At 47.8% G+C, this 27,252-nt stretch overlaps 1 protein-coding gene across 3 annotated transcripts in view; it reads left to right on the top strand.

The window, feature by feature from the left end:
- The first annotated feature begins 1,247 nt into the window (after window positions 1–1,247).
- The window catches only part of CCND2 (cyclin D2), a 31,223-nt gene continuing 5,218 nt past the window's right edge, over window positions 1,248–27,252 (top strand). The window contains exons 1-5 of one of the 3 annotated variants that reach the window (XM_032106714.1): window positions 1,248–1,713; window positions 2,220–2,440; window positions 3,897–4,112; window positions 6,629–6,788; window positions 17,836–17,966. In XM_032106714.1, the coding sequence (XP_031962605.1) occupies window positions 2,246–2,440; window positions 3,897–4,112; window positions 6,629–6,788; window positions 17,836–17,966 (702 nt within the window). In that variant the 5' untranslated portion in view covers window positions 1,248–1,713; window positions 2,220–2,245. Of the gene's footprint in view, window positions 1,714–2,054; window positions 2,441–3,896; window positions 4,113–6,628; window positions 6,789–11,767; window positions 12,037–17,835; window positions 17,967–27,252 lie in introns of those variants that run through there. The other 2 variants (XM_032106716.1, XM_032106715.1) reach the window with 2 other exon arrangements.

The raw sequence follows: 27,252 nt of genomic DNA, 5'->3' as shown, positions 1-27,252 counted from the left end.
CCATCACACGTCCAGCACGGTGGCCCGCCCGCGGTGCCCTCGGCTGCTCTCCCGGCTGCCGCCCCATGGCGGGGCGCGGGGGGCCCCGCATCCCTTCCCCGCCGTGCCCCAGACATCACCCCACTTCGGAAAGTCGCTGACGGACAATCGGGACACCCGTTGTCTTCCCCCCCGAAACCCACATAAATCACAATCACTGCATTGTCGGTCTACAAAGCCAGACGGGAGCGCTTATGAATTTAAGTTTGGAGAAGGAAAACGTGCGCTGACACAACACGCTCCCTGTTCGCAGGAGCGGCCAGGAAGGGGAAATGAATGGTGGAAGTTAAAGAGCCTTTCATTGCGGAGTGCGCCGCAGCGGGTCCCGCTCGCCGCCCTCGCCGTGCGCCGGGGGGTGCCCCCTCCTCGCCGCTCCTCAAACGCGAGCCGTGCTGGGCACAGCTCTGCCCGGGTCCCTGTAACCCGTGGCTCGGCTGCCGGGGCCACACACGGCGCCCGGCTGCTCTCCACATCCCGGCTGCGCCCGAGGGCTGCTCGCATCGCAGACGGGACGAGGGGTGCGCGGCGCTGAGTTTGTAGGGAGATGCTGCTCTCGGCTGTCCCCCGATACCGGCGGAGGGGGGCAGGGGGAGAGCGGGCGACATTCTCGCTGGCTTTTTGCTGCCCAAGTAGCCCTTTGCTCCGACGGGCGGGTTCGCTGCGGGACCGCGTCCCAGCCAGCTTTTGCCAGGGCAGCCCTGCTGCTGAACTCCGGCAAGACTCGGCGAAGCTGGTCCCACCCCTCCCGTCCGCTCTGATGCGGAGGGCGAGGGCTGGCGTGGGAGGCGGCGCCGATGCCCACTCGCGGGCAACGACGGTCGCTCGCCCGCCTTGCCCCGGGGCCGGCAGAGCCCGTGCGGCTGTCGGGACCGGCGGTGCGCTCAGGTGAGGGGGCTCCCCCTCGCCGCCATCCCTCCAAGCTGCTCTCGATGCCGGGATATCATGCGCCCTTAAAATATAATCTGCCCGGTAACAATCAGCGCGCAGCGGCGAGAGCCCCAGAGCTATTGGCTATGCAAATAGCGGGAGGGGAAGCGGCGCCCCTAAGTCCCCGCTCGCAGTTTTAAGGCGGTATTTCCGTGCCCGCCGCCCCCGGCCCACCCTCCGCGCCGGCCGCGGCCGGGGGGCTGAGGGGCAGCCGCTGGGGGGACCCCGCGGGGCTGCGGCCGCTCCGCGCCCGCCCTGGCAGCGCCTTCCCCTTCGGGAGCCTCTGCTCTGCCGCAGCCGGCAGAGACTTCGCAAAGTTGTCACATTTTGCAGGCGAGGAGCGACTGCCGGCGAAGTGCGAGCAGGGTGGAAGTCACCCTGTGCGGGACATCTCTCACCTCCCCCCTCCTCCCCAGCCAGTTTTTCTCCCTCCTCCCTCCCTCCCTCCTCCCTCCCTCCGCTGCGTTTCCTAGAAAGTTGTATCAGTGTGGCCATGCAGCGCTAAGACAGTTCGCCTGCTCGAAACACGAATGTGTGCCGGCGGAAGTAGCGTGGTGGTTGGGAGATTTCACCCCGAAGACGCCGCGGAACCCCCACCCCTCAAGGGTTTTTTTGGGGTTTGCTGTTAGTGGAGAGCTCTGTCCCCCGCCGGCTGCAGGTTAAGGGGGTGCCGGAGCAGGGAGAGCGAGACATGGATCTGGCACCCTGCTGTGCCAGGGCATTTCACACTTCGCCCCCATCGTCTAGGTGGGTACCCAGGGGAGCCCACAGTTCCTTGCAATAAGAAAAGGGGAGGGAAGTTGATCGGGACGGGCTCCCTCAGAAGGAAAGTGTGGAGCGGGTTTAATTTCGTTGCTGGAAAAAAGCAAAAGAGAAGCTGTCATTTGTGTGTGTGTGTCCCTATACGAGGGCCTCCTGGTTCCTTGTTAGCTTATAGAGAGGGAAAAAAAAAAAAAAAAAAAAAGCGTTTGATGTTACGTCTGACCAGCTGCTGTTCTCCATAATAACAAGAGAGAGAACTGCCTGCCCTGGCGAGTTGCGTCACTTCGCTTCAACTTTAGGCTAGAAATCAAGAGAGGGAGAGACAAGTTTCAAGGGAGGCAGGAGCGAGCTGGAAAGCCCTGCCGTCTTCCTCCCACCCACCTACCCCTCCTCCTTTACCCCTCTCCTTTCCCCACCCCCTTCCCCCCTCCAAAAAAAAAAAAAAAAAAAAAAAAGAAGAAAAAAAAAGGAAAAAAAACCTTTCCCATCAGAGAAAGAGGGAGATCTCTTTGGAAACATGGAGCTGCTGTGCTGCGAGGTGGATCCCATGAGGAGAGCTCTGCCTGACCCGAACTTGCTCTACGATGACCGCGTTTTGCACAACTTACTAACCATAGAGGAAAGGTATCTGCCCCAATGCTCCTACTTCAAGTGCGTCCAGAAGGACATCCAGCCCTTCATGAGGAGGATGGTGGCCACTTGGATGCTGGAGGTTCGTACACCCCGGCCCCTCGGAGCGGGGGGGAGGCAGAGCGGCCGCGGGCAGCACCCCGGCCCCTCTCCCCTTGCAGCCCCTCGCTCTTCTGGTCACCGTGTGGCTTCTTCTTGTCGATCCCCTCCCCTCCGTGTACCCCTCCGGAGCTCAGCCGGTGCGGGAAGGGGCGCGGGGGACACCGACAGCCCGCGGGGGAAGTCGCCCCTTCCGGGGGGCTCCGGCAGCGGGGTGCAGGAGGGGAGGAAACGCGGCGTGTTGGCGGGGGGAGAGAGTTGGAAAAGTCATTTGCAATTAAAAGCAAAGAAAATCCGCCTCCGGGAGCGCTTGAGATTGAGGCATTCCTGGGAAAAGGGAGCAGCGCCCGGGGCAGGGCGAGGGTCGGGGGCTGCCCCGTGTGCCCCGCGTTCTGCCCGGCGAGGGTTCCGTGCCCACGTATGCAGGGGGAGGACGTGCCTTTTTCTCGCCATGTTGCGCTGCATGCGGACTCTGCTCGCAAGCGCCGAGCCCGGCTGCCCCCGCTCCTTTCCGGGGGTCTCGGGAGTGCCCCCCGCCCCCGCGGAACGGGACCCCCGGTGTGTCGGGGCCGTGGGGCGGGCGCTGAGCCCCCTGTTCGCCCCGAGGCTTCAGGCAGAGCGGCAGCGGGCCCGCAGCCCCGCCGGCTCGCCTGCCTTGCTCTGGCCCCACCAGCCATCCTTTGCCCCTTCGGATCTCCTTTAGGGGGGACCTTTCCCGAGCCAAACCCCCTGGGTTGGAAAGCCCAGACTCCCCGCTTGGTTTTCATGTGTGATTTGTGCTTTTCCTCCGCGGCTCCGATTTTTGGTAAATTTTTGAAAGAATTTTGCTGCTCGCTGCCTGCTAAAAGGATCCAGGCGGCTCGGGCTCTCTCTCCACCCCACCTCGCCCTCGCTATGTCTCCCGTCCTTCCCCCCCAACGCGGGATTGGGGGCGCAGGGCTGGGGGACACGCGGCGGGGGAATTTTTGCAATTGTCGGAAACGATAGGGGATCGTCCTGGGATGCCATCAGCCCCAAAATCGGGACCTCCGGAGAAGTTTTGATATTTTTTATCGATTTTTTGAAAATATGACGAAATAAAAAAGAAAAATTGGGTCGCAAAAAAAAAAAAAAAAAAAAAGTCTGAGGCTGCTCGCTTGCTGTTGGATGGGGCTTTTCGGCTCTCCCACACAGTGTCTTGAATTCATTTCTTACTGAATGAACTAAAGGAATGTGAAAGCCGATTGACAGCCTTCCCAGCCTCTCCAGAGATCTCCCCCTCCCCCAAAATTTAGCTCCCCGGGAAACAAAAATAGCAGGAGCAAAAGCAAGGGAAGTAGTGGTCTGTTTGGTGGGTTCACTCATTTATTTATTTTTGCCTTCTTGTCTCTTTCTCTTTTCCCACCCCCGTTTCCCCTCCGACTGCCCCATCCTTCCCTCCCCACGCTCCTCACTTGCAGGTCTGTGAAGAGCAGAAGTGCGAAGAAGAAGTTTTCCCTCTGGCCATGAATTACTTGGACAGATTCTTAGCTGTGGTGCCCACTCGGAAGTGCCATCTGCAGCTGCTGGGGGCGGTGTGCATGTTCCTGGCCTCCAAGCTGAAAGAGACAATCCCCCTCACAGCCGAGAAGCTGTGCATATACACGGACAATTCCATCAAACCCCAAGAGCTGCTGGTAAGCAGCCCCATTACTCCCTCCTCTCCGGCACAGCAGCTTTCTCTGGCTGGCACAGCACCCAGCACTTCGCCACCCAACCCCTGTCTTTTAGAAAAACCCACGCTTTTCCTGCGTTTCTGAACGGCCAGAAAGTCTCGGGGGTCAACGCTGAGGGCGGGGGACACCCGCGGGGACATCCCTGTCCTCCGAAGCCGCCTGGCAGTACCATGCGGCGCTCCGGCCGCTGCCCGCCTCGTGCGTGGGCATGGCGCTGCCGCGGGTTTTGGGGTTGGTGGTGCCGGGCGTGGGTCCGTCCCGGCCGTGTCCCGGCCGTGTCCCCGCCGTGTCCCCGCCGTGTCCCCGCCGTGTCCCGCTGTCCCCACGGGGGACCTCGCCGGGCGCACGTGCGCGGGCGGGCGGCGCGGCGGCGCCACCTGGTGGCAGGCACGCGGCGGTGCGGAGCCGGGGACGGGGGGGCCCCCGGGATGCCCGGGGGGGGGCCCGGGATGCTCGGCCGTGCCCAAGAGGCAGCGGGCACCAGCTGATGGCCAGGGAGTTCCACCGGAACACGAGGAAGAACTTCTTCACTGTTCAATGACCGAGCACTGAACAGATTGTCCAGAGAGTGTGTGGAGTCTGCCTCACTGGGGATGTTCCAGAGCTGTCTGGGTACAATCCTGTGCCCTGTGCTCTGGGATGGCCGTGCTGGAGCATGGAGATGGGACCAGGTGCCCCACTGTGGTCCCTTCCAGCCTGACCCATGCTGTGTGATACGGCTCAGTTAAACCACTCCGTGTCTGCTGCTTCTCTCAGTTCAGACACAGTGGAAGCAGAAGCAAATTGATAATTATTGAAGGAAATAAGTGATGTTTACATCATGATGTGGAGTGCTGGACATGCATCAGGGCCCCTTGGTGACATGGATACTAGGTCAGAGAGATGGCTGTAGCCATCCGAGTTGCAGGAGAATTTTTCCTATGAATCACTGGGAATTCCCCCTGGGGAGGGGTTGGGGTTGGGAGCTTGTGCTTCCGCGGAGTTAAAGAGCCTTGCCCTCAAACCCTGCCTGGCTGTCAGGGCCATGAGGTGTCCCGTTGGTGGCACAGGCAGGGGAAGTGCCATGGTCCCCATATGCAGATATGCAGAATGATGTCCCTACCTTCTTTTGCCATGTGGATTTAAGGATGTGTTTAAAGTGCTGCCTTGTATTTGGTCCTCTGGGTTGACTGTTCACTCTGAAAACCTGTCACATCAGTAATGCTGGGAAGAGAAGGCCTTAGTTTGCATAATTGCCAACACTGTTCCAACATTTTACAGGTTTTCTCGAGAAATTAAAAAAACCTGTCTGGTTTCTGCAGCCTTTTGCATATATGTGAGATTTTTCAGGCCATGGAGGGCTCTGTCATAATCCAGCAGGAATGTCCGTAGGAAAGTAACTCGCTGTTAAAGTGGGCATCTATTCAGGGAAACGGCTGCAGAAATGGCATTGTGGGGTCCATGTTTATGGTTTCTCAGCAACGCTGGTTGACGTCTCCTCGGCTGCAAAATTAAAGGACTTTTTTTTTTTTTTTTGACTTGCCAGCTCTGTGAGCTCAGCTGGGGCTCCCCACCACGCTGGGCTCCATCAGGCATCATCAGGAGTCGGGAATCAGTGCGTGGAATTTAGTTAATAGCTAATACTTGATGGATGAGACAAAGGGGAGTCAGAGGCCTAAACTTTGCTCACTCTGTGGGGCACTGTAAGGTGTTCAGAACTCAGTTTAAATGTTGAAACATGCAGGTCATGCAGCCCATGGCTGGATCTGGAGATCGGGTGCTGTTTGCACATGGAATCCCATTCCAGGGAATGGCCGGTAGTTACGTACACACCCAAGTTTTCCTTTGATTGCAGTGGGAGTTTTGGGCGTGCAAAGAATCTGGGAATGGCTCCTACATGATTTACTGGCAGATAATTTACACAGGCTACTTCTTGGCTGTGTTGTGTGCGTTTCCTTTCTGCAGAGCCTGTCTTGGAGTAGTTTAAGTACCATCAGATTTATCTGTGGGACCTTTGGAATACAGTTTTGGGAGGGAATGCCATCAAGCCAACTTCCCCAGTTTTGAAAAAAGGAATGTATATCTAGGTTATTTTTGTGCATGGCTGTCCCTAGGGCTTTAAATGGCTATAAAGTAAGGACTACAGCCATTTAAAAGAAGTTACTAGGGAAGGACCACAGTGACCTTGGCAATATCTAATTGCAGGCTAAACTTTCTGGGTGGGTATTCAGCACTGGATACAAAAAAAAAAAAAAGTAAAACCTTGGCAGGAGCTGCCAGGTCTCATTATTTTCAGAAGAGCCTGACATTTCTGGTGTTCAAAAAACAAAAAAGAATATAAAGTCAACAACTTCAAAGCAGTAGAGGCGTATGGAAAAAAGGGTTTGAGCAAAACGAATTTAGCAGTGATAAAGTTATAATAAGAAATAAGCAGAGGTTTTTTGCAGGCTTGCTTATGGCTTTTCTTCTCTTTTGCTTTGCCTGTCCCCCCTCTGCAGGAATGGGAGCTGGTGGTGCTGGGGAAGTTGAAGTGGAACCTTGCAGCCGTCACCCCACATGATTTCATTGAACACATCCTAAGGAAGGTGCCTCTCCCTAAAGACAAGTTGCTTTTGATCCGGAAGCATGCACAAACCTTCATCGCCCTTTGTGCCACAGGTAGGCTCAGCTGCTCTGGCTGCTGCTGCTGCTCATGGTGTGGTTGGAAGGGCAGATTTGTTCCTGGTGCTGCATGATCCCCTCCGTCCTTACATGATGTGGGAAGAGCAGCTGAATCCCATGGGACTGTTTGCAAAGGGTGTTGTGAATCAGGCCCCAAAACCGTGTAAGGACAGATTTCTTGCAGTAGTGACCCGGAGTGCAGCTGATGCGTGTGGTGCTTTTGCAGTGACGTCTGTAATACTGGATTAGACCATCCTGGGTTTTATTTTGCCATTCACTGCTTCTTTTAGAGAGCCACGGATCATTAGTAAGGACAGCTCAAAATACAGAAGCTGTTACAGCACATTAGCCCAAAATGTATTGAGCTAATGCACTGCATGAATGTGTTCCTAAACTTTTCATTAACTCGACTCTGTCCAGATAAAAGGTAAAATTGTGTATTTTAACATTTATGTGATACTGCCATATCCCTGAAGCATAGGGAATGACAGATTAGAAGGTAATTACTTTTTTTTAAAGGCATTTGGATTCTTAACTTCAATCCAAGAAAGCAGTAAAACTACTGTGTTTTGTAGGAAACCATTGCACTCCCTTTTTGTCATATGGCTGAACACAGTTTCTGAAGATTTAGATGAGAATAATTGCCTCTGTGGAAGAGAGGCTTTTTAGTTTTGACCTGTCTGCAAAACACTGGTTTTTGTATGTGTGTTGTTTTGTTGTTTGGGTTTTTCTTCCCTCAGTTACTTCTACAAAATAAGTGCACTCTGAATTTTCATTCAAAGGGTTAATGGTAAGACTACTTTTTAGAAGCTAGACAAACACCATGGAGTGTTTTCCAGAGTCATTATCAAGCAGTGGATGGCTCAGTGTTAGAATTCACCAGTTTGACATACCTAGTCCTTTGTGATAGGAGCTGTTCTGCCTGTGTGTTGGCAGAGGGGAAAGGAAGACTGGGTGCAACTTTTGGGTTTGAATGTCTACTTCTTGGTATTTAAGATGTAGTGACTGCTTTTACAATGTTGGCCAATTCTTCCTACCTCAGTTGATCTGTTGTAGAGATTTGTATATGGGCTGCATTAGGGTAATTGGCTTTCTGGTTGCCATGATGCGCAGGCTTTCCCTTCTTTTCCTACTGCTACAGTAGGAAATGATCCTTTTCAGACCAAAGACCACAGGACTCAATAGAAATATTGCTCAAATTTTGCAGGATCTCTCTTGGTGATTTCTTTGCCTTCTCCCCTTACTCAGGATGCATTCACTGTTCTGCCTTATCTGATACAAAAAAGATGGTCTTTCCTGTGGACATTTCCCTGGATCTTCACACCATCAGCCATCAAACTCCAATATACCTCCGTGTTGCCTTCCAAACCAGACAATCTTCCCACTCTTTTGTTGCTTTCACTTCCTACAGTAGTGTTTTGGTTTGTTTTATTTTTTTATCCAGCACAACATTTTCTTGAGAGCCCTAGAATTTCATTATGATTTAACTTTTCAAATTCTGGTCCATAATCCTTTGCCCTTAAAGTTTTCCATATAACCAAACCATTGCAAGACTGTGGGCCATGAAAGAGTCTCCAAAATCTATGGCTTCTTTCCACTCCATGAATTCTTTGGTGGTTAGGTCCATGCTCTAGAAGTCCTTTTACTAAGATCCAGGCCAGTGCCTCCTTTCCAGCCCTCAGCCCAGTCATGCAGTTCCCTCATGTGTCCTCCCCCATGTGATCTGCCTCTCATGTTATATGTCTCCAATGCACGAAATGAAGTCCTTTGTGTAGAGTTTAAAGAGGCAACAGGTCAAGAGTTTCTTCTCTTATAAGGGAAAGACATAATTGCTGAGCACAGAACTTCGCAAAAGCGAGGGCACTGTGGTGCTGGCTGGAGATTTTCTTTTCTTCTCATCCCATTGTCCACAGACCACTGTGTAGTTTTGAGGAGGACCCATAACCCTTTGCGATTTCAAAAACAGAGCTCTTACCCAGGCCCTCAATACCACATTCCCATTTTACCTGTGAACTGCTATCTCAATTCCCATTGTGGAAATGTTGTTGTTACTACAGTATTTCCCTTTCACTGACACTCTTTGAAGAAAAGCACTTCTCATCAGACTTCCTTCCAGATCCAGTTGTCATTTCCTTTTCTTGTCCTGTTTGTTGCAGAGGTCTCATCGGCTGCTCTGTTTCTTCTTTCTCCCTCAGAGCTGCTGCTCTCTGCCAGCCCGAGTTAAGCCTAGTGTTTCATTTCCCCATTTGCCTCCTTTCAGCAACAGGACCTCCTCTGACATGTGGCTCCCTCTTCCCTTGCTCGCCATGTGTGCTTTTAGCCTGGGTTTGACTCTGTACTATTCCCAGATCTTACCTGGCTGCCTGGCTAACAGCTCTGGTCTGGAGCACAGCAGTGAATCTCTTTCTATTCCCTGATTCATCTTGGCACAGCTTTTTCTGTTTCAAGTACTTTTTGTTTAAAGTATCATACAAAATCTGGCATATTTCGAACTTTTCTCCCCTAGCCTTAGTTCTTCTTCACCAGCTTCTCCATTTTAATTTCCCAGCAAAAACATTTTACCAGAAATTCCTGGGTGTTCCCTGCCTGTACAGAGCTGGCTTTGATCTCAGTCCTGCAGCACTTTGGGTCAGCAAATGAAGAGGGAAGCAGCCATGAACAGTTACTGGATGTTGTGCTGGATGTGTAGGATCACTGTGATACTCGTCCCTCTTCTCCTTTCCATCTGAATGTTCCCCAAAAGGAGGTGATACTCCATTCTTCTGCATATTCCTTTTAGTCATGTTTGGTCACTTGGGCACTCTCTCTGTTCCTCTGCCTTTATTTTGAGCCCAGTTCCTGAACCAAGCTGCATGAATATAAACCCACGGCCTCTCCCCAGTCCTTGCAGTGATTAATGATTCACATGAGCATGACTGGAACTGGAATGTCTCCCTCTTTGCCCTTGGTCTCATTGGAACACACAGCTGCTGAGCAGGATAGAAGCTTGTGTGTCCTCCTGAATAAAGAGTTTTCCATTGCTCTGTACTCACAAAGGTTTCAGGAGTCTCCTTCTCCATGAGGAGGGTATGGAAGTGGCATTTTCCTCCTGCTGCCTTGCTCACTGCACAGTGAGAGTGCATAGATGAACACTATGCACTGGCATAGCCTGATCTGTCACCGTGTCATTTGTTTTCTCATCCCACTGGTGGCTCCCCATGCAAGCCAAAATCTCCTTCAGAAGGCTTCTGAATTTTCAAGGCACCAAGAGGATGCATTTGGGGCCTTAAGCGGTGCTTATGGCTTCTCTCTTATGAGGAGAGACTGAGGGAGCTGGGCCTGATTAGTCTGGAGAAAAGACTGAGAGGCGATCTCATTAATGCATGTAAATATCTCGAAGAGGGTGTCAGAGGATGGTGCCAGGCTCTTTTCAGGTGACCAGTGACAGGATGAGGAACAGTGGCCATAAACTAAACACAGGAAGTTCCATTTCAACATGAGGAAGAACTTCTCTACGTTGAGGATGGCAGAGCCCTGGAACAGCTGCCCAGGGAGGGCCTGGAGTCTCCCTCTCTGGAGACATTCCAAACCCACCTGGACATGCTCCTGTGTCACCTGCTTCAGGGGACCCTGCCTTGGCAGGGATGTGGACTGGGTCATGTCCAGACGTCCCTTCCAGCCCTAATGATTCTGTGATCCATCAGCATGGGAGGTTCCTGTTTATCTGTGAGCCTGATGGAGATCATCCTTGTTTTGCTTGCTAGGATTGTGTTGCTTTTCCACTCTGCCCACACCTCCATCTCTTTACTGTTCTGCACCCTTTGTTCCTCTGTCTCTTTGCACAGCGCTGCACAGCTTGGAAATGTTCTCTCAGGGGTTGGCCATTCGCCTGTGCTGAGCTCCAAGCCAAGGAATCACTGCTGGAAGGAGTGGGAGAGGGCAGTGGTTACAGAGTTGAGTGCAGAGCCTGCCACGCTGCTGCTGGAAAGAGAATCATGCATTATTTCCTTACACTTCAATGTGCTTATCATTTGCAGCCTGTTCAGAGTCACAGATGCACAACTTCTTCCTTGTGTTATACTCTCCTCTCAGAGGCTGTACATGCTACAGTTTTGGTGCAGGATACCCCTTTTTTATGTGAGAGCCTGTAAGGGAATGGTTTTTGAGGGAGGGGAGCCTGTGCACAGCAGGCTTTCAGAAAGAGGAGCTGTAATGGAGACACTAATCTCTATGAGGAGCTTCGCAGGATTTTAGTTGGGTGGCAAGCAAAACTTAGAAGCAAAAACCTTTTTTTGTGGACTTGCAGAGATAGAAGGCAGCTTGTGTAAAACCCTGGACTCAGTCCTTTGCGTGGCCTTTTCTGTGCTTCAGCTGAGTCCTGTGGCAGGTGGGATGTGCCCATGGTGGATCCAGCATCTCAGGCCTCAGGGTCTTTGTCAGTACAGAGGCCGAGAAAGAGCAGGAAAATGTCAGCTTTTAAGTCCGTTTCGTACAGTGTGCCAAACCTCTGCCCACTGTTTCTGGGACATTAAACATCTACACTTGAAAGCTGAGAAGGCTTTTTTTAACTTCTGGGCCAAATCCTGCATCCTTCTTCAGACAGTTGTTCTGTGGAAGTCAATGGGAGTGTTGTCTGAGTGAAGACTGCAAGATGAAGCCTACAACCCTGGTAGTGGTCTGCAGAGTGACCACACAGAATGAGGCCTGTTTGCTCCTCAGGATTCCTTCTGGGCAGTTCTACTCTGCATCCCCTTTTCATCCAGTGTAAGTTACTGGGGCCTGTCCTTGCAAAGTGTGATATAAGTTTTATATGGGACCTGTTCTTTGCGGAGGGGAAGAATGAAGCCTGCAAAGGCTTCATTGTGTAAATTAATGTCTTAAGAAATAAAATACATGTTGCAAAGTGGCAGTGTTTGCAGGAACTTCTTGCATAGGAGAAGAAAGAATAATTTACACTAATTTATTGCTAGACAAAAGAAGGCTCTTGCTTGTTCCAGGGAGAAGCAGCTCATATCAGTATTTCCAGCCAATGAAGCCACAAGAACCAAGGGAGTGCCATCAGCAAGTAGTCAGGGCCTGGGGAATGTTTCATGACCAGTCAAGTCTGGCAAGAGGAGGTGGAAGGAAATGGAGAAAGAGAGCATGTGCTGATCCAAGCTGGCATCACTCCAGAGCTGCCAGAGGAGTTGCCCTCCTTTCTACCAGCTGCAGGTCTGTCGTTTTGGTGGTTCAAGCACTAACATCATCCTAATCCTTGGTTAGGAAAGTGTAGAATAAGTGCAAATAACCAGTGCAAACAGTTGTTCAGAAATAGGATTTACCATCAGCTAACGAGCATATTGTTGTGAGTGCTCCTCTACTTTGCATAGGTTGTTCAGTGTATTTCCCTGTCTTCTCTTGGATGGTTGTGATGAAGCATTAACGTTTAGGATACTTCAGACCCATTTGTATAAGGGCTAAATGCTGCTTGCTTTACTGTAGCCCAGGAACAGAATTAGATGTCTGCCCTCCCACCTACTCAAAGGATGGAAGCACGTCTGCATCCTGGTTTACTTGACAGTTTTGGGTTTGGTTTGAAGGGCTGAAGCGTCATCTGGTTTTGCCTTTAAAAGCAGAAATAGTTAACGTGAGGAAAATTTGCAGTGTCTTGGAGAAATACAAGAGCAAGAGAAAAAAAATGGCTGATGCAGATACAACCAACTGTATTAGAAAAAAAAAAAAAAGAGTATTGCACTGACCCTGGAATTGCATTTGGATCAAAGCAGACAAGAATTAAATTCACTACTTCCATTGTTTACCTTAGACTTTTCTTTTAGACTGCGATGGTTAAATACAGATCCATGCTTGTCTTCATTGTACAGGCATTGGCTGGGTGAAGTTTGAGGCTGGCTGTGACCATTATCTATATAATTTTAATGTATCGATACCTGTTTTCCTGATGGAGGTAACATACCTTTTTTTCCCCCTTTTCTTCCCCCCACCATGGGAAGAATTACCTTCCTTAAGACAGCAGTTTCCAACTCTGTAAATAAATATCTATCAAATTACAGAGATTAAAACTGGCTGCTCAAAAAGCCCAACCAGCAGCAGAGCAGTACCATGGGTCGTTGTAAGAAGGTAGAGTTCCCCCACCTGACTTTGGCACACCGAGCACGTTCAGCCTGGGTATTTGTCAGTGCTCTTTTCTTTCCAATGGTTTTATTTATTGGCTGCAAGTTAAGGCTTCCCCTTGCAGGACCTCTCTGGGTTCCTTCCTCCAGTTCCCTCCTGCTTTGGACTGAGTGTCAGCCTTGCATTTTCCTGGCTTGAAGGTAGTGAAGACCACTGGATTGGGAGAGAGCCAGCAAAACAACTCAGCCACGGTGCTCGCAGCCCTGGAACGTCGGCGTGGATTACGTGTGCTCCACTGGCAGAAAAACCTCCTCATGCCCTGGCTGTGTCAGCTCCAGGCTGAAACTGGGGGACAGGATCAGGGTACCCTGAATTTGCTTGATGACTCTGGCTGGCTGGTCCACAGGTGGCTGTGTTTCAAAGGGTGCTGTTTCTTGCACTGCCTTTTTTTATTCCCATCACGGAAGTCAGTGGGGTTGTGGCCTTGTTTTTGAGATAGTTTAGGAAATAGGTGATATTAAAATGGGGATGGGATGGTTTCTAGTGTTTATTGCCTGGGAATAGAAAGTAAAACAAGTTGTGCTTTCTAACAACCCAGTGTCTTCCCTTGAAGTGTTCGTGTGCTCAGATTCTCATAGACCACGTGCTGTGACACTGCTTCTCTAACTTATAATGAGACTCTTTTGTACTTTTCCCATGGAATGGCATAATCACAGAATCAATTAGGTTGGAAAAGACCTCTGAGATCATTGAGCCCAACTATAAACCTATAAATCACAACAAAATTAGAGTCAGAGCCATGCTTTAGATGCAGGCTCTGGGTGCCTGTTAACCAAGTTTGCACACAGAAGGTTTTAGCCCATAGCCTTGCTTCAGGTGTCCAGGGAGAAGTGCTTTTTATAAAATTCCAGGTGTCCAGTAAGAAGTGCTTTCTATAAAATTTCCTCTGTAGTTCAGGTTTCATCATCTCCTACAAGAATTTGCAGCAAATGCATATGCTTCAGCTCACATTTTTAGGTTCTCACTCCGTGCCCCCCCTTTTTTTTTTTAATTTTTTTTTTTTAAATCTCAGGGCAAATTTTTGACCTAGTTTGGGCAGGGACAGTTTTACCTGGGTGAAAACTGAGTGAGGATGGCAAGGCTTGTCTTGTTGTCACAGTAGAAGCAGTGATAGAGATTTATAATTGAAAATAGCAGGTAAAAAGCTTGTTTTGAATTTCTCAATGGAATCTAAGAGACTCGGGGGGCGGTTCTGCATCCCCTCAGATACGGTACTTAATATTTATGCTTTCATTGCACCTTGACAAACATTTCACGTAGTTATTGCTTTGCTTGAATATGGAAATATGTTAATTATGGCCTTTATTGCGCTGCCTGCTCTTTTCCTCAGCCTTTTCTATTCAACCCTCTAGGTGGCCCAGCACAATGTGGCTTCTTTTCTTTCAATGAGCTCTTTCCACACTAATAGGGTCCAGGGTGATGTGGAGAACCATGTGCACAAAATTGGTGCACCACCCCCCATTCCTTTGTGGGCATGTCAGGTTAAATTCATATCAGCAGGAGGGTCACTGCCATGATTTTCAATAGCTCGAGATGAGGTGATGACTTCAGACAATGGTGCCACACTCTCCAGTTGGAGACACTTGCCTCACCAGTTGCAGTAGTTAATTAATATGCTAAAAATAGAAGCCAGTGATACAAATCGCTGCCTGTTGTACAACAAAGACTGGGCATGTGTAGCTTTGATAGCCAAGTTTATGGTGCTTGTTATGGAGGGAAGTTAGTTTAGAGCTAGAGGCAATGTAAGACTTTCTGGATGCTGAGCTTTAGTCACTCTGGGCCTCTGGCCATTCGCTCGCTGTCTCATTTGCATTATGAATGACATTAAGGGAGCTAACAAGGTTATTGGGCATAGAAATGTTCGCATGTGACCCCACGTGGAAGCAGACCTACAGCAGTGCTAGTTGGCAGGGACACTGTGCCTCTTTATTCAGCTTCCTAGGAAGACAGTTTCGAGAGTGGATCTAAAATCAGCCACGAGAACACTGGTGTTTGGATAATGTGGAGGTCGTGATGTGAGGCAAGGAATTTCAGAGGGCAGGTGGAGCTCTGTCCTTTGCTCAACCCACTCTGCCTGGCTGGACATGGGAGCTCCCTGCATCATCTTTTTACTACATCCTGCCTGAAACACAGGATAAGGAGGGGAAGATTATGGAAAGTCAATTGCTACCCGTAGTTCCCACGCATAAGTGAGAGACAGTTTGGTACGTCCAAAGATCAAACATGGAAGTTGCTTCCCAACTTAGAGGTGTGGTTATCCCTTACGTGTGTTTGTATAAATCCATGTGAGGTAAACACGAAAATGATTTTGATCATAGAATCATTAAGCTTAGAAAAGACCTCTAAGATCATGGACTCCAGCCCTAACCCAGGTTTAACCCACTGCCATGTTCTTCACTAAACCATGGCTTCAAGTGCCACATCTGCACATTTTTTGAACACTTCCAGGGATGGTGACTCCACCACTTCCTTGAGCAGCTGGTCCAATGCCTGATCACTCTGAAGAAATTTTTCCTAATATCCAATCTAAACCTCCCCTGGCACAACTTGACACTGTTCTCATCTCGTCCTGTCCCTTGTTCCCTGGATGCAGAGCCTGACACCCCCCTGGCTGCACCCTCCTGTCAGGGAGCTGTAGAGAGTGAGAGGGTCCCCCCTGAGCCTCTTCTCCTCCAGGTTAAACACCCCCAGCTCCCTGAGCCGCTCCTCATCAGACTTGTGCTCCAGCCCCTTCCCCAGCTCCGTTCCCTTCCCCAGACTCACTCCAGCCCCTCAGTGTCCATCTTGCAGTGACAGGCCCAGAACAGGACACAGCACTTGGGGTGAGGCCTCACCAGTGCCCATGACAGGGGGACAGCCACTGCCCTGGTCCTGCTGGCCACACTGTTGCTGACCCAGCCCAGGAGCCATTGGCCTTCTTGCCCACCTGGGCACACGCTGTGGACCAGCAGCCCCAGGCCCTTTCCTCTGGGGCTCCTTCCAGCCGCTCTTCCCCAGCCTGGAGCTGCTGGGGGTTGTTGTTACCCAGGGGCTGGACCCAGCACTTGGCCTTGTTGAACCTCATCTCACTGGCCTGGGCCCATCAATCCAGCCTGTCCAGATCCCTCTGCAGAGCCTTCCTGTCCTCAAGCAGATCAACACTCCCACCCAATTGGGTGTCATCTGAGAACTGACTGAGGGTGCACTTGATCCCCTCATCCAGGTCATTTACCAAAGAGAACTGGCCCCAACACTGAGCCCTGGGGGACACCACTGGTGACTGGCAGAAAGTGCAGTTCTGGAAGTGTAATTCCCATTCCCTTGCCATGTGCTGAGATCAGCATCCTCTGGGCTGTGTCCCGCACTGAGAATTTGGGAGTCAAGGTTCTCCTGTTGTCCCACTCATTAATGGGGGGCAGTGTAATTTCATTTCCAAGAATCAGCTTTCCTATGTACAGTGGGTTCTTACTATGACAATAGTGCCTAATTATTATTTTTATAATAATGGCTGTCCATATTCCTTCAGCCAGTGGGAATTTGCTCTTCAGAGTGTGATGTCTGGTAGGAAGCAGTGTTGGGCTTGCAGGTGGTAACCTCCTGGTGGCTTTGTGAGATAGAGAAATCCATGTCAGGGTTTCAACTACTCCTTTTGTCTCCCCACTTCTAACATCCCTGCTTTGGTCCATGTGGGTGAATGTTATGTCCCAAGTGCCATTCTTACTGGACTGCTTCAATCCCAGGGATATATTCCAGCCTGGAGAAGAACATGCTGTCTCCACAGCTACTGAAGTATGTGCCAGCTCTGAGTTTGGGAGGCTGAGAACAACTCTCCATGTGTCTAAAACCTGATTGGTTACACAAACATCAGCAGGGTTATGGAATTTGTGAGCAGAGGGGATTTGGGATCTGCAGCTGGGCAGTTTTCTGTTATCTGTTTCTATCAATGTAATGTATTGCTTGTGGTTTATTTCTTACTATGTATTACTTTGGTTTACTCTTCCTTCTACTCCAGTCCCCCCAGCGGAAAACTGGTAGAGAAAGGTTTGTTAATACTGAAAATTGGTAGAGAAAGGTTTGTTAATGAGTTACTGTTGAACCAAAAAACTTGCAAATCAAATTTCATTTTAGGAATATATCAAGATGTGGCAGATCTGGTATTTAGCAAGAGAAACTAGTGCTGCTAAACCAGTGTCTGTGGCAGTATCATAAACCATAAAAGTGCTTTATAAAGATGACAGGATTTTATTTTAATTTCTGTTCTGATTTGACAGATGTGTGAGAGGAAGTTCTGAAGTGTATTTTCAACTTGTTTATTAAGAAGTAGTAGTAATGACAAATGTGATCTTTGTTCTTTGATTTCGTAGCTATGGGCTGTAAGTGTTCTCACTTCCTAATTGCTAAGGTAGCAAAGATGAACCGTTAATTAAAATCTCTTTCCCGGACAGGTCTTTAAATGCTTGAATTAATTAACTCTTTAAAAATTGACATGACTAAAAATCTCCTTTTGGTCCTTTGTGATACCTTATTCCAGTTATTTTCTGGTTATACAGAGAGGTCTAATGTGACCAAGACCCAAATTTCTGAATTACAGAAAGCCTCCTTCTTCTCTTTCCTTTTCTTTAAAACTAAGGAAAGACTATTAAAAATTGTCCAGGTTTACTTTATGCATCAGTGAAAATAAAAGACTGAACCGCATTTCCATTTTAATTTGCAGGTCTGTTCCCCCTCCTTTGACTGCTTGTGATGAGCAGTGTGACTAATGAGCTCCATGGGACCAAAAAGAGTGGCACTTTTCCCTTTCTTCTACTTCCCCGGGTTTTATTCTTGGGTGTGGTTTTTTTTATGTTGCTTGCCTCTGATGTTTTGCAGCTTTTCTGGTCTGGGCTTGGACTAATTCCCAGATCTGTTCTTGCAGATTTTAACTTTGCCATGTACCCACCATCAATGATAGCAACTGGAAGTGTGGGAGCAGCCATCTGTGGCCTTCAGCTTGATGATGGGGACAGCCTCACAGACCTCCTGGCCAAGATCACAAACACAGATGTGGTGAGTGTCCCACATTCCTCTTCTCCTTTCACTTCCCAGGGAGTAGTGGAGAACTGGGCCTGATCCTGAAGGCTGAGTGGAGCGAAGGAGGGGGGTGCTTCTGCAGGGAGTGAGTTGTAGGTATGGACTCAGCACTTTGATTTGAGTCTCCAAAGCTCCTTGATCTCCTGGAATTCAGTTTTTATTCAGGCTTGGTGGGGAGAGCCTGCTCTGCCTGCCCAGGCTGGTGGTCCAGCAAGCTGAGCCCCCTCAGAAGCCCTGGGTGATGGGGTGGGGTGATGGAGCAGGCAGCATTCCCTGGGGGATAAAGCAAACCAGGAGGTGTTGTGCTGCTGTTGGTCCTGTGCTTGGCAACCTTGAAACTGCTCTTCTGACCCTTCTTCAGGTATCACCTAAAAATTCTTGTCTTGGAGGAAGTGAATAATGAGCTAATTTTGAGGCAGGACGTGAGACAGGCACAACTCAGGCTGTCCTTAAGCTTTTAATTCACATAGTAGATAGGTGGAATTATTACATCTGTGATAGCATTGTTAAATAAAGATTTGGTTTTATGATTTGGTTAAAAAGAAGTAATTAGTCCAGTTTACTAAAAAGGGTAGAATTTTGGTATTTCTTTTTTTTCTTACAATCAAATTGATCCTAATTTTCAAATGCAGTTCTAGGGTTTCCCATTTATTTTGATTCAAATTGCATTTGGACAGAAAAAGGAATACTTCCTATTCAGAGTGCTTAAAGTCTAAACCATAGAATCACAGAATGATTTGGGTTGGACGGGACCTTAAAGATCATCTCATTCCAACCTCCCTGCCATGGGCAGGAACAGCTTCCACTATCCCAGGTTGCTCCAAGCCTGTTCAACCTGGCCTTGGACACTACCAGGGACTGGGCAGCCACAGCTTCTCTGGGCAACCTGTGCCAGGGCCTCCCCACCCTCACAGGGAACCATTTCTTCCTCATATCCAATCTAAACCTGCTCTCTGTCAGTGTGAAGCCATTCCCCCTTGTCCTGTCACTCCAGGCCCTTGCCAAGAGTCTCTCTCCATCTTTCCTGTGGGCTCCCTTCAGGCACTGCAAAGCCACAGTGAGGTCACCCCAAAGCCTTCTCTTCTCCAGGCTGAACAACCCCAATTCCCTCAGCCTTTCCTCACAGCAGAGCTGCTCCATCCCTCTGATCACCTTGGTCCCTCTGAGAGAAGGGACACTTTCTGTGCCTGAGAGAATTGGGTGTAAGGCCTACAAGGCCTTTTTGCTGCATCTTGCAAATTGGAAAAACTTTGTCTACTGTGCTGATCTTTTCTATCCAGATTGTTTAAGTCTGAAAGAAAATACCTACAAAAACATCTTAGTAGTTCTTAAGTGGTTAGAAGATGGGATTGGTTTTGCGCTAAAAATTCCTTCACACCTTTCCTTTTAAATTTAGCAGGGTTTTTTTGTCAAAAGTGTGGTTTTTGCCATCCTGGTGAAAATCTTCCCAGATCTGACTGAGCCTACATTCCTTCAGAAGAAAAAATTAATACTCTTCCCAAATAACAAAGAACTCCTAACATTTTACTGTTCCCATCTCCTCCAAGAGACTGTCAGCACTGAGTAGAGACCAGCCTCCTTCTCTTTGCTCCTGGTCTCAGCCCACAGCAGCACAGCCTATAGAGGAGAGTCTCACTCATCCCCCAAATCAGAACAAACTCAAGACAAAAGGAGTTTCTGGATAATTTAATTGCTAAAAAAGACAAGCCTTTGCAGAAATTAGAGGTGCTGTTATTTTTTTCAAGGTGTTTCCATTGTTGGGGCAGAGGTAGCCTTAACTCTCTGCAAGCTTTGAAGCCCCAGCCTAACCAAAGGTAGCCAAAATTTTTGAACTTGGGCAAAATAGTGTACTTTTCATTAGCCTGCTATTTCAATTTGGGAGAAATATTTTGCTAGGTGTTTTCTCTGTGAGTTTTGCATTGGAAAAATACAAAAGGGCCCAGGACTGGAAACTTTCATCCCACATGATAAAGCTTGAGAGAGAGAGAAGCAACGGAAAATAGGGTCTTAGAGAAGCATAGGGCAGGCTTAGCAATAGGTAGTAATACCAGCCTCATGTGTAAAATGTATTGTTGGAAAAAATGTACTGTCTGGATTGTGTAGGACTTGGCCCAAGGCTGTGTTAATAAAGAGTAAAGACTATTGTAATATATTTTACACTGGGACTTAATTAAAGTTGAATGAAGAGCTTCAGTTCTCTCACTTCCGAATTTCTGATGCCTGAGAGCTGTTCCTGCAGTGGCACAATTAATTCATTGTCACTGTGTGAATGAATTTGTTTTCCAAGGGGGGCTTAGGGAAGAAGGAAAAATGAGAGTTCCTAGGCTTTAAGATCATCACATGGGAGAAAAGTGGGGAAGCCACAGAAATTAACAGTTCTGCAGAGGAAAACCTTCTGGCCCCCCTGTGCCTCGTGGTAGCCCACAGGAGCCGTCAGGCAGCTGGGGAAGAGTCATTCCCAGCCAGAGGGTGCCAGGGCTTCTGCTTAATTTTTGTTTTGGAGTGTGTGATTGCTTAGCATGATGATAGGACTTTCCCACTGACTTTTCAAAAAATATCACTGTCTGAGGTGAAGCACGTAAAATCTCAGCTTCAAAGCTGCAAGCAGATGAAAAGAAATAATAGTAATGAAACCCTGATGCAACTTAAGTGCAGTGAGCTTTTCTGAACTTTCACTGTTTTATAATGATAATTTAAGGGTGCAGTCTGTTTGCTGGGAAATAGCAGCATAAACCAAGAGGCTGAAATCAGTGGTGTTATTTTAGATTTACGTTAGTGTAACTGAGACTGGAGTTTGGCATTTACGACTAATATGAATGTTTTTAATGGATGTTTCATTAAGAATTAGACCAGAAATATGTTATTAATAAACAACATGTTATTTAGAGCCCAGCTGTTGGGTAAGCAGACAACCAACACACGAGTGTTTCTTTCAAAAACACATTGGTGTTGGATATCCTTGTATGAATCCAGAGCAGTGTTCCAGACTTGATATGGGGTTGTCCAAGGCATTCTGCCAGTGTCATTTTAGGGATAACAGTTATTTCTCATAAATAGCTGCCCTGGGCTGCTTGGTGAGGGTTGAATCACATGCTGGAGAAAAAGTGACAACAGGGCCAGGCAAACCCTGGTTTCATTACTCCTTCCACCTACCAAAATAAACAGCAGGGAGCTGCTCGTGGAGAAGCTCAGCAGCCTGAAGGGTAGTGAAAGTAGCTCTGCATGGTGCATCTGAACTGCCTTCTCTGATTGTTACTGTCCCTAAGAGGCACTAAGAGCTAATCCCACACAACTGAGGGAGGGGATTCTCCCCCTCTACTCTGTTCTTGTGAGACTCCACCTGGAATACTGTGTACAGTCCTGGTGCCCCCACCATAAGGAACTATTGGAGCAAGTTCAGAGCAGGCCATGGAATTGATAAAGGGAGCTGGAGCAGCTCACCTATGCAGACAGGCCAGGAGAGTTGGGGCTGTTCAGCTTGGAAAAGAGAAGGTTGTGTGGAAACCTCAGAGTACCTTCCAGCATCTGAATGGGCTACAGGGAAGCTGGAGAGGGGCTTCTCACCAGGAACTGTAGTTACAGGACAAGGGGGAATGGCTTCAAACTGAAAGGGAATATGTTTAGCTTGGATATTAGGAAGAAATAAGGAATTAGAATTAGAGAGGGTGGTGAGGCCCTGGCACAGGTTTCCCAGAGAAACAGTGGCTGCCCCATCCTTGGAAGTGTTCAAGGCCCGGTTGGATGAGACTCTGAGCAACCTGGGATAGTGGAAGGTGTCCCTGCCCGTAGCAGGGGTTTGGAACAAGGTTACCTTTAAGGTCTGCTTCAACCCAAACTATTGTGTGCCTCTGATTCTAACTTCACACAGCTCTGCAGGATGGGGATTGCATGTTCCAGTCTGCTCTCCTGCCAGGTGCTGGGAACATTTCCTTTGTGGTTGCTTGAAGAGGAGAGGCTGGTGAATGAAGAGTTAACAAACCTACTGGCAGGAAGCTGCAGAGCTCCCTGTGCATCTCTTGGTGGGTCATTGGAAAGGAAAAATAAACAACTCAGGAAGTCAGGAATTCCCATAGCATCCCAGACCAGCACTCCAGTGCGAGCAGTATCCTGTCCCTGGTGGAGCCAGATGCTTTGGAGGAGGATACGAGCATCCCTGCTGTGCACAATTACGGGATGTGAGGAAGGATAGCTAAATGGGTAGGGCACATTTTAAGACCTTACAATCAATATTCTGCTTTGCTTGAGACCTTTCTTGGGTAAATCTATTCCCTCACCTCCTGGAAGAGCAGCCATCCAGGTTGCATCTGGATGACACACGGAGTTGGTCTCTCCCCCATCAGCAGCCGGGGAGAGGTTTTCAGGCAGAGCCAGTGCCTGTGTGTGGGCAGAAGTCATCTCTAAAAGTCTGTTCCCAGATGGTAACCGGTGTGTATTGAGTGGTTTGGAAAATCTAAAGCATATTTAAGGGCCTGAAGTAGAAAAAAAGCAAGGAACCAAGCATTTTTTAAAGGCTTGTTGAAACAGCTGGCTGTGAGCCCTTAAAAATGTGGAGTGGGGCTGTTTTGGAGACTGGATCCATAATAAATGGCATTTAAAATATCTCCACTTCCATGTGCCACATACGTCAGTGTCGGGATTTTTTTTTTATTCCCAAGATCAGAGACGTCCCTTCATAAAGATCTTCAGATTTCTGCACAGAAACGGAAGTGAAGAACCACCATGCTCAAGAATTCAGAGCTGCAGTAAAAAAATCATGGAAATCTATCTTGAATGGATTGCATTTGAACATTGTTCCTACAGCACATACACCATTTATCCCCTTCTTTGTAGTGTCTAGGGCCTGTGGTTTTGGAAGCAAGAAACAGGACTCGCTGTATCTTATCCTGCCTTATTTGTTGCAGACCGCATTTTGTATGCAAGGAAACAACAGGCAAAATAGCCTCCCAGAGAAAGGAAGAATGAGATAGTTTCCTAAGTTGTCTTTGCTTGAGTTGGCAGCTGCTCTGTTTCATTCAGCTTTTTGTTCCCCAGTGAGTGCTGTGCGTGTGTAGCAACAATGGGGTGATGCAGTGACACCGCGGGCTCATGGCGGAGTTCCGTCGGGTCCATTGACAGGCGCGGCCGCGGCCGGTGTGCCAAGGGAGCCAGGCGCCCGAGGAAGGGCTCAGCAGCTCCCATGGATCGGCCACTCCAGTGGGGAATCCCTGCTCAGCTCCTGCAGCTCTGTGTAATGCAGGCAGATGATCCTCCCAGCTTTTTGAAAATCCCCTTTTTCGCTAAACACTCAGGGTGTTTGTTACAACAGCATAAATCCCACACCTTTTCACTTTTTCACCTTTTCACATCTTCGGAGTATTACTTGGTAGAGACTACCAGAAATCCCAAGTCACGTTGAGCAGGCCGTATCATGGCATCTGCCCCTGGATCACCCTACTGGTGTGTTGGCTTTACTCTCGCTTTTCCCAGTTCTGCAAACATTGTCCTCTCCTGTTTGCAGTGAGAAATACCCACAGCAGCAACAGGAAACCAACAAACTGAATGGTGAAGCAAACAGTGGAACTGAGTCTAGAAAGGACACTGTTGAAACTGCTGAAAAGACAAAAAAATTGCAAAGAAAAATGCCCCCTATTTCAGATTCTTAACGTTAGTCACCTTATTTATTGCATTATTGCAATAATGTGGCAACAGTAAGTAGAGAAGCTCTGGCATAAATGAGTTTTTTGCATTTCTTTTTTTTTTGTTTTGTTGAATGAGATGTCCTTGTTAGTTCACATGAAGTGCCTTTTGGAGCAGCAAATTGCTATTTTCTGTACTTCCAGATGGAAAAAGATACGTGGATTCTTATCTGTGATTGATGCTCTTTGTTACAGCAGCAAAAACACACATTCAGGAGGGAAAATATTTCTGTTTTTAAACCGCATCCATTAGATGCAAGATCACTGTAAATACAGTAAATGGATAAGATATTCCCACAGTAGCTTTCCAGGCCCTTGCTTTGGAGAAGGTCAGTGAGGTAAAGGCCAGCGCTCAGCACACAAAGGCCCCGCTTTGGGAAGGAATCCCTGTTTATGTCAACAATGAAGCATGTGCTTTGGAGAGGTCTGAATTGGGGCTTAAATGTGAACCAGTGGAGGAATCCAGCCGGCTTTTGTGTGTAGGAGTACAGATGACATGTTCCACACTGGAATTTATGTAAATCCCAACTCTTTAATGCATGTCTGATTGCTGCTTTCTTAGATTATTCAAGCAATGCGTACATGATCAGTGAACAGTATTGCCATTTTGGGTATCTACAGCATCCTTTCCATTTATCAAACCAGATCCTGCACCTAAAAAATGTCCTTGTCTGATTTCCCTTTTGCAATTAGTTTTAAGAAAGAGGAAGAGATTGGAGGCCTTAACACTTATTTGTGAAGTAATTAATGTATGTGTGGAAAACTAACCATCCTTTAACACAAAAATGCCAGAAGGCTTTCTTAGCATTTCCAGCTTTGGGATTTTGGGCAGTGCAAAGCAAGAAGCCTGTTGGTTGAGTTGAGTTGAGTTGAGTTTGAGTCAAGTTGAGTCCAGTTGGAGGCCTTCCCTCATAGCTTGCCAATGAACCATAAATGCCAGTTTAAAACTGAAAGATGGGGGCCAGTATAGGATGTACATATACCCTAGAAGTGTTGAAAAGTTCAAGAAAGTGAATTATGTGTAATATTCTGCAGGATCTTCACTAGGGCTTGTGCTTTCGTTCAAGATTCTCATGAATGGAAATTGAAATCTTCAATGATTATTGACTTGAATAAGTAGCTCATGCCAAAGAGCTGCTGATTCCTCCTTCCAGCTATTTTCACTGCCAGCATTTCCATCATAGCCAGGTGGCTGCCCCTCATCAGACACAGGAAAGCTTTTCTTTTCCTTCAAATGCATTTCAAGTGTGCTAGTAAAATCACCTAGGGATGAAAGGGTTTCAAAATGAAAAAAAAAAAAGAAACCTGAAAGTTAATTGCCTTTTTAGTTCTCTACATGCTGAAGTAAAAATAAAACTATGGAATGGAAAGTACCAGAACTATTTTAATCATTAAAACTACTAGACCATATAGAAGAATGGGGAAGTTGATCCATGTGACACACACTTAAAAAAGTTTTTTATAAAAACAACAAAGGCAAACCCTGCAGTATTCTGAAGGAATGGCCGTGTCCTTGTATTGCAAAATCTGGGGTCATTACTGCAGTACATTATAGTGTTCTTTCAAGGAAGATTTGTTGAAAATAATGCAATTCATGGGTTTTTTCTTTGATATGTTCATAAAACTTAATGCTCTGTGGTCAGTGCTGTCTAGAGCTTGCCAAATGAAAGTCCACCACTAAAATATGTACATGTGCAGCAAATCCCCAGGAAACTTGGAGGCATTAAAAATACTGTGTCATGGGAAGGACAGGCTGTTTGTCCTGATGGGTTTTTGGTAGTTTTGGTATCATGTCCCTTAACTTTGGATTGACAGAAAGTTCCAGTGGTGCCCTCATCTATACAATAAAGCTACTTGCCTTATCACACTGGGACAGCTGGGCTGACCAGATACTCTAAATTAGGATTTTTTTTTTCCTTTCACCTGTGAGATTTAACATCCAAGGAGCTTTAGTATGCAAATAGCAACACTTTTTTGGAAAACTATTTCATGCTGAGTGCAGTGTGTTGGTCATTTTACTGTAGGTTTCTTTGTTTTAAAGAATTCAATGGTTTTAGGTTCAAAACCTAAGTGTAGACCAGAGAAATAATACACAGTGGCCTGTGGATTCCCATATGAAGTAAAATCCACGTGAGAGTTCCAGTCAAGGCCACTTAATAGATTTTATGTACAAAATGAAGACACCAGAAATGACCCATTTCTCTATAGGGTTATCTGAAGATTTCAGCCTCTTCATACCTGAATTGAATCATCACACTGCCTATCAGAAGTTTGTATAGTGATGGTGTAAATGACCATACATGAGGGTGGTTAGGAACAGACAAAGCTGACTCCAAATGCTCAAGCCTCATGTTCCGCATGTCACCACCCTTCCTTCCCCAAGCCTGCCTGCAAGGAAATTGCCTCATTAAGCTTTTCAGACTGAAGCTGCTTAAAAGAAATCTGGCTTGTTTTCAGAAGGACACAGTACTTCGAAACTGTGCTTTGAAAGAAGAGGTTCTTACACCCAAAAAAAGCACATTACGAGTGTCATCTGTTACGAGAGTCTCCAAACTGCTGCCCCCCACACTTGAAAATGCCTTGACCCACGCATGATTTGTTGTCATTGCCCTCTTACATGCAGGTGAATGCTTACAATGGATCTAAAGCCCTCCCTAGATGATAATGGGGGATTTTCTATATCTGAGGACAAGATTTTGCAGCCAGCAGCTGCTGGCTGGTGGCCAAGAAAAATGGGTGTTCATTACCCACCAGAGCTAATTGCACCCATCATGAACATCAGTGTCGCCAGCGGAACAGATCCTCTTTACCTGATGTGTTTTTCCCAGTCAGGCTGGGATGACAAATCAATCCTCCACACATGAATATTTCAAACTGTCCCAAATAACCTGGTACTGTGCAGAAAAAGGGGTGTGTTGGTCAGGGTCCAACTCCTCAGTGTTGCAGTCACATCCCCTAGTGGGTTCACAAGTGCCTGTGGAACCCTGTGGAGGTCAGTGCCCTGTACTGTTCTTCAGCTCCCCTGCCTGACAGTGGGAATGGTGATGCTGAGTTTCACTATCCCTACCAGATGCTCTGGGGGCTCTGGTTAAAGCACTGTGCTGTGAAAATCCTCCTCCCAGACCCTGCATTGCTCTATTTCCTGAAGACTCCTGGAGAGACCCAGCTCTTAGGCAGACTGAGGCTGCAGGAAGTTTATGGTATTAGTGCCTTTTCCAGTAGGGCTCCTCAGGGCTGCCTTAGAAAATGCCATTTCTTGTAGCACCACGTGTCCCCCTGCACAATGTCAGATTGATACTCACAGTGCCAGCACACTGAACGTGGTTGGCATTGTGTTCATACAGTCACGGCTTGGGTTTTATTTTTCAGTTTCTCCTATAACTCAGGGTTTGTCAAGTTTTTCTCACACTTTTTTTTTTGTTAAATTACCACATTATTTGGTCTTCCAGTGTATTATCAAGAGTGTGGAACATCCTTTAAGTATTTTAATAGTCATCTTCTTCATTGCTGCATCTGGTTTAAATGTGGTGAACCCTTCACATTTATTTCTATATTTATACTTCATGTTTATTGGGGGACTCCTGATG

This window comes from Corvus moneduloides, chromosome 4 (assembly GCF_009650955.1).
Source record: "Corvus moneduloides isolate bCorMon1 chromosome 4, bCorMon1.pri, whole genome shotgun sequence".
NCBI lineage: Eukaryota > Metazoa > Chordata > Aves > Passeriformes > Corvidae > Corvus > Corvus moneduloides.
Note: the sequence above shows the minus strand (reverse complement) of the source record. Positions and strands in the feature narration are given on the sequence as shown.